This window comes from Scyliorhinus canicula, chromosome 11 (genome assembly GCF_902713615.1).
Source record: "Scyliorhinus canicula chromosome 11, sScyCan1.1, whole genome shotgun sequence".
Classification (NCBI taxonomy): Eukaryota; Metazoa; Chordata; class Chondrichthyes; order Carcharhiniformes; family Scyliorhinidae; genus Scyliorhinus; species Scyliorhinus canicula.
Window position 1 is genome coordinate 157441000 of NC_052156.1, and position 12857 is coordinate 157453856.

The following is a 12857-nucleotide window of genomic DNA, read 5'->3' on the forward strand; positions in this document are numbered from 1 at the left end:
TAACCGCCTTACGGGTGAGGCAGACTCACTCTTGTTGAAACGAGCATATTCCTCAAAGGCAGTAGACATTTACTCACAGAACCTCGTGTCCTCTAACAATGCTGCATCCAGCCCCAACGCTGGGCATTGAGGGGCTCCCGACTCCAGAGCCAAGTCACAAAATGAGGGGCATGGTCAGAGATAAATACAGCTGAGGACTCCTCCTCCCTTATCCATGGGAGAAGATACCTACCTGGCAGGAAAAAAGTCTATCCTGGAATAAATCTCCAAAACCTGAGAAAAAAAAAGAAATACCTCGGCCAGGATTCTCCGAGCCGACGGCGGGTCGGAGAACCGGCGGAGACGCCACAGATTCCTATCACGCTGCTCCGACAACGGGACGCGATTCTTCGGTGACCGGCGAATCGACGCCAGTCGCCCGCGTGCAGTCGGCATGGCAACTGTCGGGGGCCGTTGAAAGAGTGATTCAGCGGTCGACCGGCTGAGTACCGCCAGTGTGGTTCACATATGGTACCACCCGGCGGGAACTCATAGCCGCGGCCGCAGTGGCCATCCTGGTTGGGGGGGGGGTGGGGGGCAGGGGAGATCAGACTCCAAGGGGGGCCTCCACAACGATGGGGGGCTATCGATCGGCGGCTGCGCGTGATCTGGGGGGGGGCCTACCTCCTTCCACGCCAGCCCATTGTGTCACCACGCCATGTTGCGTGGCGCCGGCGCAGAAACGGCGGCCACGCGAATGGGCAGCCACGCAAATGCACGGACCCGCGCTGGCAGTGCAGGGCCACATATTGGCGCCGGAGCTGCGTGGAGCACTCCGGCACCGTGCTGGCCCCTTGTGGCCCACTGAATCGCTGGGCCAAGAGGCCTGTTGACGCCGGCGTGAAACACTCCGGTGTTTACACCGGCATCAACACTTCGCTGGGATTTTGGAGAATCCCGGCCCTCATCTCCAGAGTGTAAAAACAGTCACAGATCTGCCCCCCCTCCCATCTGCTCCGTAAAAGCTGACAGCGCCTTAGCTACCCCGATGGAGCTAATGACTTAGGCCTAGATCGATGCAACTTAGGATCAAGTACACGGTTTAAATCCCCTCCAAAAACCAGTTGATGATCCAGATGTCCAGATCCAGAATGGAAGCCAATAGCCTCCTCACAAACGTCGTAATGCCGCAATTTGGAGCGCAGACGTTGACCAATATTACCAACGTTCCCGCCAAGGACCCACTTACCATCATGTATCTGTCATTGGTGTTCGCCACCGGCTTGGTCGTCGAAAAGGGAACCAGTCCGTTCATCAAAATCTCCGCTTCCCGTGACCTACTGTCAAACCCCGAATGAAACACATGGCTCACCCAACTCTTCCGCAATCTGGTCTGATCCCTGAACCACAAATGAGTCTCCTACATCACATCAGTCCTCAGACTCTAAGTGAGCAAATACTCTCCAGCTGAACTCCCCAACCCCCTTAACTTACATTCTAGGTGACCAACCCAATCCCCCGAATCCCAGAGTCCGCCATCTCCAGCAAAAGGGACGATTAAGCAGCTGCCCAGAAAGTCCAGGCCCAAGGCCCACCCAAAGTGATCGCCAAATCCACCCAGCAAATTAAACAAAAGAAAAAGCTGTAAACTAACCATCCCCCCATCAAACAAAACCCCTCCCTAATGTACATACTGATCACGTGTAAGTGAACAATACCCTCTCCCAACCAACCCCCAACAAACCAGAAAATCTAAACTCATTAAACCCAGCAAAACTGGTCGGACAAGTTGCAGTCCCCCCCCCCCCCCCACCCCAACCTCACTCCTGTGAGCTAGCGAACTTTACTGCTAGAGGGAAAGCCCTCCCCCCAGGGTAAAGAAAAGACACTATTCACTCATCCGGGGATAAAAAGTTACACATAAACCATTCCCTATACAAAAATACAAATTCCCACTGGAGGCTATGTACTTCCAACAATATTATACAACACAACACCTTGATAAACAAACACCATGCGAAAAAAAACAACTCTTCCAAGAACAGAAATATGGGGAGGCGGTGGCGTAGTGGTATTGTCACTGGACGAGTAAACCAGAGACCCAGAGTAATGGGGATCCAGGGCTTGAATCCCACCACTGCAGATGGTGAAATTTGAATTCGATAAAATGACAGACGATTGTCGTAAAAACCCATCTGATTCACTAATGTCCTTTAGGGAAGGAAATCTGTCGTCCTTACCTGGTCTGGCCTACATGTGACGACAGACCCACAGCAATGTGGTTGACTCTTAACTGCCCCCTCAAGGACAATTAGGGATGGGCAACAAATGCTGGCACAGCTTGCTTTTTCCACGTGCCATGAATGAATTTTTTTAAATATACAAAATGCCCCAACACCTCTTCGCCACCCACAACAAACAAACACCTCACGCAACACAGTTAATTTGAGCCAAGTCCATGCTTGTTCTTTAACAAAGGCATCTTCCTCCTCCGGCAAATCAAAATAAATCTTTCAACTCTTAGGTCAAACGCTGCCTCGTCGGGTACACCACCCCGAACCAAACTCCCCTCTTGTATAAGGCAGACTTGGCCAGGGTGTCCGATGAGCCCGGTCCAGCTTCGGAGGGGACTCAAGTCCACCGCCCCCCATCATCATCCAAACATCTGGGAACAATACACAGTGGGAGCTGAGCCTTCCATACACCCGCAGCCCCCACGACTCTGACATTCTGCCTCCTCATTCGGTTCTCAAGGTCATCGACTTTAGCCCTCGGCACCTTATTCTCACCGGCCGCCATGACGATCTCCTCCTCCAACGAGGCAATTTTCTCACTGTGCCTTGTGAATGTCTTCTCCACTCTCTCTAACACCTCGGCATGCTCCTTCACCATCTCGGAGGTCTTTTCCAATTTCGACCAGATAGGATCCGGCGCCTCCTTGAGCAACTTGCTGGACATCGTTCTCCACTGATTTTTAAACTGCTTATTGAACTCTGTCGACAGCCCGCCAGCAAGCATGCCCGCCGTTATCGGAGCGGCCGCGTTGATAGGAGCAGCCTCCACCATTCTTTCTACAGGAGTCACGCAAAGCTTCCAAGTCCATTGATGAAATTTGGTCCACCGAATTTCTTACCTCCGGCCTTTTCTTTGGCATTTTTCTGATCAAGAGTATGGATTTTTTCACCAAAGTTCCCTCCGGAGTCCGAGGTAAAGAGCTCTGGTGGGAGTTACCTTGTGCGCGGTTGCTCCTTACCCACGTCTGCTGGTGTGTGAAGCAGTGGAACCAATATTCAGGGCCTTGAAGTTTCCTTTTAGATGGCAACGGCTGTGGCTAGCTTTACCGGCTCTCTGTAAAAGCAGGCCAATCAGTCCCATTCCCCAATCTATCCCCACACCCCTACAGCTTTATTTCCCTCAAGTGTCTATCCAATTTCCTTTTGAAATCATCAACCATTTCAATGTTCAGCACCCTCGTATTAACAAATGAAGAAAACAATTCTGCCCATTTAGCAAACCCTCTAACGGAAAGCCACACTCCTGGAATCCAAGTGTCTCTGACAATTCCAAAATCTGTTTCTCAATTTCCTCACCGAGACTGTTCCAGATATCAATCACTCTTTGAAGTTGTCATTAATGTTGAAAGATGATTATGTTTCAGAACGCACCTTGAACACAAAGTTTTGAAAAGTGGGCGTGGCGTATTCCTGGTCAGCACATCAGTTCTGAGAAGTACCTGTGTGGTTTCAGGTTGCCAAGAGGAGAGAAACTCAAATAGAATCTCATTGAGTTGACTTCTTTTTTTTTTTCTTTTTCTTTTTAATAAATTTAGAGTACCCAATTATTTTTTCCAATTAAGTGGGCAATTTAGTGTGGCCAATCCACCTATTCTGCACATTTTTGGGTTGTGGGGGCGAAACCCACGCAGACACGGGGAGAATGTGCAAACTCCACACGGACAGTGACCCAGAGCCGGGATCGAACCTGGGACCTCAGCGCCGTGAGGCAGTTGTGCTAACCACTAGGCCACCGTGCTGCCCTATTGAGTTGACTTCTAACACCTCTCACTGAAGCTCACAGTACAGAGGGAAAGTTGCCACTGCGAATCAGGGCAAAAAGAATTGGAACTCTCCCAGGAACCGGTCTTCTCGATTCTGCAGGAAATGACGGGATGCAAAAAGTAAAACTCTCTGTGGGAAAAAGCCGACTAAACCATTGACAGGGGTCTGCTACAGCAATCTCTGGAATATGGGAAAGTCAGAACTGCCATAACCTCAGGAAGAGGAGGATTCTCCTCCTGTGCTTTGCTGTTGATAATAAAATCATGTCCATAAAACTCAGGCAGAGTGGAACAATTGTCAAAGGACACTGAAGTTTCGACCCGGCATAGAAAGGAGTGTTGCATCTCTGCTGGTGAGCCAGGAGCGATTTTGAGACTGTCTCTTTAATACCATATATCTACCAGCTGCGTGACATAGAGTAAAAGAGTTTTACAAGGCAAATTCTGGGCCCAAATTAGTCAGTATATGCAAAATTTATCTTTTTCTTCAAACTAATGTATCATTTGTCTATTAATTAATGTTTACTCTATGTTAATTTTAGTTTGTTTGTTACAGTAGAGTTCTTATAAAGTGAAATCTTGCCTTGTCGGGATTCCTTTCTTTCAAGTTATTGGTCGTTCAGGAGTTGATAACAAGGTTTCTCCAGACATCCATTGGTTTTATTTGCTGGTTTGTCTCCTATTCATCTTGAAATAGCACTTGCTGTTCCTTTTGTTATTTTAATACCACTACAAGTCTCTATTCAACACCTCCTTTCAGAACTAACAAATTAGCTTTCCTCTTAACTCAATCTTCCAACACCAGGCATCGGTTTTGTGTCCCTTCTCTGCACCTCTTCCGGGACTTTGATATTTCCTGTGGGTTTTGCCGACCTGAATCCAACAATACAATAAAAGAACCGCCTCACAGCCTCGGCATGGCAGTCACAGGCTACACTGTGCTGCACTGACAAAGTAGCTCTGCGTTCTGTTTATTCCACCCGTTGCTGCTCAGAAATAGCTCAAAGGCAGTCGCCTGGGGTTTCCTCTTTGAACAGCCTGATTCCCAGCTGCAATGGGAGTGTGTAAAAGCAGGAAGTGACACAGGGGCCCATAATATCCGATCACAGCCTGCATTTCAAATGTTTTAACCATCAGTCGCTCCCAATGGTGAAAACGCATCCATGAACCTGGTAACTGTACCATTTCTATCACTGAAATCTCAGAAATGCCAGCTGCAACTCACTCATGGAGAAAACAAAATTGCATCATTACCAGGGTGGAAACGAATTCAAGGGTTCTTAAAACATCTGGAGTTATTCTGATTTTTATCTCCACATTGTTGACAGCTGTTTCATCATTTCCATAGAATTTACAGTGCAGAAGGAGGCCATTCGGCTCATCGAGTCTGCATCGGCTCTTGGAAAGAACACCCTACCCAAGCCCACACCTCCACCCTATCCCCATAACCCAGTAACCCCACCCAACACTGAGGGCAATTTTGGACACTAAGGGCAATTTAGCATGGCCAATCCACCTAACCTGCACATCTTTGGACTGTGAGAGGAAACCGGAGCACCCGGAGGAAACCCACGCACACACGGGGAGAACGTGCAGACTCCTCACAGACAGTGACCCAAGCCGGGAATCGAACCTGGGACCCTGGAGCTGTGAAACAATTGTGCTAACCACCATGCTAACGTGCTGCCCTTCGGTGTTCTACTGCAAGGTTACCCTTTGCACGTTGTGTAGTCTGTAAAATGGGTGGAGGCAATGGTTTGGAAATAACCCGTTTCTTTGTTTTATTTGTGAAAAAGGGGAACCCAGGGGGCATCTTCCTGATGGTGCAAGGCACTCGCAATCAGAGACTGCCCAATAGCACTGCTCACAGAGTTTGCATTTTATGAAGGAAGCCAATAAATTATACAAATCTAACTTCTACTTCAACCCACACCTCCACCCTATCCCCCGTAACCCAGTAACCCCAGCTAACCTTTCTCATTAACTATTTTTTTTTTTTAAATGCCAGTACTTGAAAACTCAAAAGTATTTATTGCAAATAAATATGAATGTTCCCAGGTTGCACAAAGATTTAGCTGCATATTGAACAATAAATGGTTTCTCCAGTTTGTAGAGGATGCAAGCTCCACTTGCAGGAGTGACTGGTGATGCTCAGTAAAACTGCAGACCAGAAATTTATTGCCCATGTGTTGTATTGTCCATTTTTTCATTCTATTTAATCTGGTCAAGATTCTTTTGCCTCCAGATATTTGCTTCCACCCTGGTTGGAATAGCAATACACCGACTGACAAAACATTTCTGACCATACCTTTCTGCCTCCCAAATTTACTATTAGGTTATTAGAATCTCTACATGCAGAAGGAGGCCATTCAGCCCATTACATCTGCAGCAACCCTCTGGAAAAGCACCCTGCCTAGGCCCACTCCCCCACGCTACCCCTGTGACCCCCACCTAGCCTCTTGGACACTAAGAGCAATTTATCATGGCCAATCCACCTAACCTGCACATCTTTGAGCTGTGGGAGGAAACGGGAGCACCCGGAGGAAACCCACGTAGACACAGGGAGAACGTGTAAGCTCCACACAGACAGTCACCCAAGGCTGGAATTGAACCCAGGTCCCTGACGCTGGGAGGCAGCTGTGAAGCAGCAGTGTTAACCATTGTGTGCAATCTGCAATCATACTGCTGTTGTTAGTACAAACTTCTCACCTACAAATATCATCCTCAATCTGCTTTCTATTGTTTATTAGGTTGACAGATCCCTCAATTCAATCCAAAATTGATTCCTTTTGGACAATTTCTCTATTTAAATCTACGCTGCAATATTACAACATCTACAACTAGTAAACCAACCTCTTCTCTTTCTCCTATTCCATCCTGTTGGTGGTCTTATACCGAGCTACAATCAATTGCCATCCTCACCTCTGTGGCTGCGACAAGGTCATATTGATTAAAGTAGAAAATACTGACAGAATGCGATGATTCTAGTTCCACATTGTATGCTTTAATATGCCACATTAGATATACGAAATACTTAATAAAGAACTTTCACAAATGGAAGTATTTCCTCCCCCCCGCCTTTCCCGTACCAGCCTCCCCGGACAGGCGCCGGAATGTGTCGACTAGGGGGTTTCCACAGCAACTTCATTGAAGCCTACTCGTGACAATAAGCAATTTTCTTTTTTTTCATTTTTCATTTCATGTCTTTTCTCATGCTTCAATGTGCTCAAATTCAATTCTTTTCGAAGCAAATCCGGAGACCAAAAATGTAAACAACAAGACCCACCACATCAATGTGACATATAGACTGGTTCATTTGTTTTTGGTGAGACATTTTGAGGGACAAGTGTTGGCCTCCTGAGCAGGCAGACAGGGCCCCAGTTTAACATCTAATCTGAAAGACAGACAATACAGCACTCCTTCAGTAACCACAATTAATCAGCCTTGATTAGGTGCCAAAACTCCTGGAGTGGGGCCCAAACGTTCTGACTCACAAAAGCTGCTACTGAGGCAACCTGATACTCATATGTTCTTGATGCCATAAATAGTGTCGTTTTAAGCAACTAAACACTTAAGAGAATTGAACACCCGAGTTCAAAATTGTACATCTCACTTATTTTTTAATGTGGAGACGCCGGCGTTGGACTTGGGTGAGCACAGTAAGAAGTCCCCAGGCCAGATGGTGGGGGATGAATGTAATGCGACATGAATCCAAGGTCCCGGTTGAGGCCGTACACATGTGTGCGGAGCTTGGCTATAGGTTTCTGCTCAGCAATTTTGCGGTCGCGCATCCTGAAGGCCGCCTTGGAGAACGCTTATCCGGAGATCAGATGCTGAATGCCCTTGACTGCTGAAGTGTTCCCCGACTGGAAGGGAACATTCCTGCCTGGCGATTGTTATTTTTTTATGTTAATGGTTGGGCCATTTCCAATTGTTCTTCAGAAAGTGTTGAGAGCCGTTGCCTTGAATCACTGAGATTCACAGGGTGTAAATAAACCCACAATGCTGTGAGGGAGGGAGCTCTTGAAACTGCGGTTTAGGCGGTTCAAGTTTCCGCACATATGACACCTGTGTGGGTTGCTTGTCTCCAAGATGTAGAACATTATTTACTGTGGCTCATCTTCCATAGGAAGTGAAGACCAACATTAGTTTTCAGGTGAATTGGATAATTGGTGACAGGCGCTGACCTAATTCTGTCCTGGTTTTTAAAACAGTAGACTTTACTGATTAAAAAATCCTTTGTCCACACTTGCAATGATGTGGCTATGCCGGCATTGGACTGGGGTGGGCACAGTAAAAAGTCTTACAACACCAGGTTAAAGTCCAACAGGTTTATTTGGAATCACTAGCTTTCGGAGTGCAGCTCCTTCATCAGGTGAATGTACTGACAAATGTGCACACTCACCTGATGAAGGAGCTGCGCTCCAAAAGCTAGTGATTCCAAATGAAACTGTTGGACTTTAACCTGGTGTTGCAAGGCTTCTTACTGTGCACACTTGCAATGAAACACACCTATGTAAACCTGTCACGCTGTAATTCTACTCTTCCATCAGATGTGGCAGTATAACATCACCTCCAGAGGAAAATGTCCAAAATAAGTCAATCTATTTGGTTACCAAGTAGTCAAAGCACCGACAATAAGCTCAAAAAGTACAGCCAATGGTTTTAAATGACTGAAGGCTGTTGGAGTTACTCAACAGAAAACAACAGGGGGTAAAAGCAAATTACTGCGGATGCTGGAATCTGAAACGAAAGGGAAAATGCTGGAAAATCTCAGCAGGTCTGGCAGCATCTGTAGGGAGAGAAAAGAGCTAACGTTTCGAGTCTCATGACTCTTTGTCAAAGCAATTTGACAATAGGGGGTGTTTGTTACACAAAGTCACCCCCACAACACATAACTGTAGTCTCAAAGCTGCCTTGATTTCACCTGATGTTACACAAATGAAAGTCAGGTCTTGGTTTTGACATGTCATTGAAACGTCTTTGTGATAATAATAGACAACTCTATTCCTGACACTGATAGTACAACTTAAGTTTGGGGCCTGTTACAGCCAGCTGGGATGGGAGGAAACAGGCTAATAATAATAATAATGTTCACATTAGCACACAGCACACGTGAGGGTGAAAGTTACAGAAAGGCAAATGTTTGTGCCCGCGGTGTGAGGGGGACTCACCTGGGGGGCTGACTGGCAGACTGGGGGCACACGGCTGCCCAGCGCCCGGCGGCAGGCCAGGAGAAGACATCTCTCCCCCCACCCCTCACGCGTCCTGCGGAGAGGAAAAGTTCCGATTTGTCGGGTTGTTTTTTACCCCAAACCTCCACCTGAAGAGAATCGGCATCGGAGACGAGGCAGAGATGTCCTCAGGAGAAAGCTGGTCGGAGCGGCGACATGTTCCGGGGAGAGGGAATGAGGGGGGGGTCGCACCTCAGCTACAAGAAAATTCTAACCGCGGATTACATTATTTTTTTTTGGAGGGGGGGGTGGTGGAGAAACAATCTCTGAGGAAAAGTTGTGCGCCGTCGACGGCGGCCAACGTGCAGCGTCCTGCTGTCGTGTGGCCGGGCGGAAGCACTACATGAGGAAGGGAATAAAGAAAGAGAAAGCTGGGGGCTGCGCAATTCAACATTGTCGAAGGAAGGGCAGAGCGGGCACTTCCTGAGCACAGGGCAAAGCCGGTGCCCTCAGCGCTACTCCCGTCACCCAGCTCCCTCTTCAGTGGCAGGGGCTCCTCTCATTTCAGCGGCAGCAATAAAAATTTGGGGGGGCTCTTTGTTTTGGGGGATTTGCTTATTTTTTTTAACCCTTCCCTCCCCCACAATTAAAACGTTTGGAGAAGTTTGGCCAGCCAGGGTGCGTTGGGCGAGTTGACTGCGGCTACAATGTATCCATTGGTGCCTGTTGCCTTTTCTAACCGTTACATTGTGTTTATCTTCAATTGGGCTGCCCCCGGGGACGCGTCACAAACGCCCCCCCCCCCTCTCTAATCTCCATGGTAGCCCATCTCACAACCTCCCACAACCTTCCACATCAAATAGCAAATCACCCTCTTCAGAGTGACCCCCTTCCTGACTCTCTCCCTCCCGCCCCCCCTAAATCCACCCCTCACATTGTCAACCTCTTGGGTTCACCACTCCTCGGTGAATGCATATGGGCACCCACTTTTAGGGCAGTGTGGAGGAGTAACTAGGCCCAATTTACCCCCCCCCCCTCCCCATCTCCCGTCACGTTGCCCAACCTGCACGTCCCCTGGAGGCTTCAGGGGCAATTGAGGGAGGCCAATCTACCCCACCCGCACATCTCTGGAATGTGGGAGGAAACCGGAGCACCCGGAGGAAGCCCACACGGATATGGGGAGGACGTGCAAACTCCTCGCGGACAGTCATCCAAGGCCAGAATGAAACCCGGATCCCTGGCTGCAGTGCTAGCCACTGTGCCAAACCCCCCCCACCTCCCTTCCCTCCTCCCACCCCCCGGCCCCCCTCCCTTGGAGCAGATTGGTGAATGACTCCCACGATTTGTGGAAGCCTTCTTCCAACCCCTAGGTGGTGAATTTGATTTTCTTCGTTTGGAGAAATCCCGAATGGTCGGACAGCCAGTCCGCAGCTTTGGGTGGTGCTGCTGATCGCCAGCCGAGCAGGATTCTCCAGCGGGTGATTAGGGAAGCAAAGGCAAGGGCATCTTCCCTCCTCCCCATGAAGAATTCTGGCTGCTCTAATATCCCGAAGACTGTCACTGTCAGGCGCGGCTCCTCCCTCAGCCCACAACCTTGGGCATTGCATCGAAGAAGGTTGTCCAGAATCTGACAAGTCTGGTGTAGGAGTACCTGGTGAAGGTGTGACTCCTCTGGTGTGGCTGGCGAATGGATCCACGAACTTGGAATGGGGTGAGAAGAAAGGAGCTGCTGGAGCAGGGGAGTCTTTGTGGTGCGCCACAGGATAAGATAGTGGAGGGCAGAGGTGTTGTTCTGCCCGCCCAATGATCAACAGAGCAGTTAGTGGAGTTCCTGAACGCTACGTTCAGCCAGCAGGGAAAGGAGGCCCTGAAAGACCTGGCCAAAGTGGTGGAGCCGATTAAAGCAGGGATCGAGAGAGTGGAGCAGAGGCCGCTGACCCAGGGTCGGGCGACCCAGAAAGTGGAGGAGACGGTGGGGGAGCATGAGGAGCCGTTAACCTTGTTGGTGGCCCAGGCGGGGGTGAGACGGGAGACCCACAAGAGATTTACGGAGAAGGTGGAGGATCTGGAGAACTGCTCCAGAAGCATAATTTGAGGATTGTGGGGATGCCCGAAGGCATCGAAGGTGTGGAGGCCGGTACGTATGTGGTCAGAATGTTGGAGCAGTTGATGGGGGAGGGGGCCTAAGACCGGCCCCTGGAAGTTGACCAACGCACAGGGCACTGAGGAGGAGGCCGCAAGTGGGGGAGCCACCAAGGGCGATGGTGGTGCAGTTCCACCGGTTTCTGAATAAAGGGAAGACTCTTCGGCGGACGAGGCAGACAAGGATGTGTACCTGGGAAGGAAATGAGCTGCGGGTGTATCGGGATCTAGGAGCAGAACTGGCAAAGAGGAGGGCCGGGTTTAATTGGGTCAAGGCTCTTTACAATGGGGGTGAAGTTGTACCTGGCCCGCCTCTGGGTGACTTTCAAGAAGTGTGAATATTATTTTGGCACGTCAGAGGAGGCAATGGAGTTTATGAAGGACAATGGGGGCAGCAGGGTGGCGCAGTGGATAGCACTTGGACTACGGCGCTGAGGACCCAGGTTCGAATCCCGGCCCTGGGTCACTGTCTGTGTGGAGTTTGCACATACTCCCCGTGTCTGCATGGGTTTCACCTCCACAACCCAAAGATGTGCAGGTAAGGTGGATTGGCCACACTAAATTGCCCCTTAATTGGAAAAAAAATAATAATTGGGTACTCTAAAATTCAAAAACAAAAGGACAATGGACTGGCAGGGGAAGGAGGACATTGAACTTTGCAGGAGTTTGTGCGAATGTTTCTTTGTTCTCGGGAAACGTATCCCCTTGAAATGTTCCTTTTGTTTTGATGGTGAGGTGTTTGGAGGGCAGGCCCTCTGTGAGGGAATATCAAGGGTGAGTACACCTTTTTTTTGCTTTCTGGGGGAGCGTGTACGGGGGGTGGAGAGAATGGGGGGTTAGGGGGTTTGGAGGCCTTGGGCGGGGGCCATCATGCTAGCTGGGTGAGCTAGTTAACGGGAGTGCAGTGGGGCAGCCGTGGAGGGCCAGAGGGACAGTGTGTGAATATGGTGAGAAGGCGAATAGGATGCTGGCTCACCAGCCGAGTAAGCGGGAGGCAGCGAGGGAGATTGGGAGAGTAAAGGACGAGATGGGAAGGGTGGTGTTGGACCGGTGGGGGGTGAATGGGGCATTTGAGGCCTTTTACAGGAGATTATATGAGTCAGAGCACCCGGGCGGGATTCTCCAAGCCAGCGTGAATCCTGTCCCGCCGGCTGCAGTATTCTCCGACACGGTTTTTTGGGCGGGGCAGGGTTCACGCCACATCGGTAGGGGGCCGTTGACAGAGGCACCCGCAGCAATTCTTCATCCGTTTTTGGCCAGTCGCTCCGGCGTGGGTTACGTATGGTCCCACACGGCGAGACCTGGCAGGTAAGTCAGTGGGCGATCCTCGGCGGGGCGCAGGGGGATCCGACCCCGGGGGGGCCCCCATGGTGGCCTGACCCTTCTGCGCCGGCTGGAGTGGCGCCAACCCCTCTGCCGTCCACCTAGCCCCCGAAAGTGCGGAGAATTCTCCACACTTTCGGGGGCTGTTGACGGCGGAGTGGTTGGCGCCGGTTCTCCCGCCA

The 12857-nt window shown here is 49.8% G+C and overlaps 1 protein-coding gene across 5 annotated transcripts in view; it reads right to left on the bottom strand.

Moving 5' to 3' along the window:
• Positions 1–9784, bottom strand: part of LOC119973545 (protein TASOR 2-like) — a 104573-nt gene extending 94789 nt beyond the window's left edge. For all 5 annotated transcript variants that reach the window (XR_005462346.1, XM_038811838.1, XM_038811839.1 and 2 more), the window contains exon 1: positions 9211–9784. Coding sequence is in view for 4 of the 5 variants with exons in the window: in XM_038811838.1 (XP_038667766.1) it covers positions 9211–9280 (70 nt within the window). In the remaining variant the exon portion in view is untranslated. The remainder of the gene's footprint in view (positions 1–9210) is intronic.
• Between the last annotated feature and the right edge of the window lie 3073 nt (positions 9785–12857).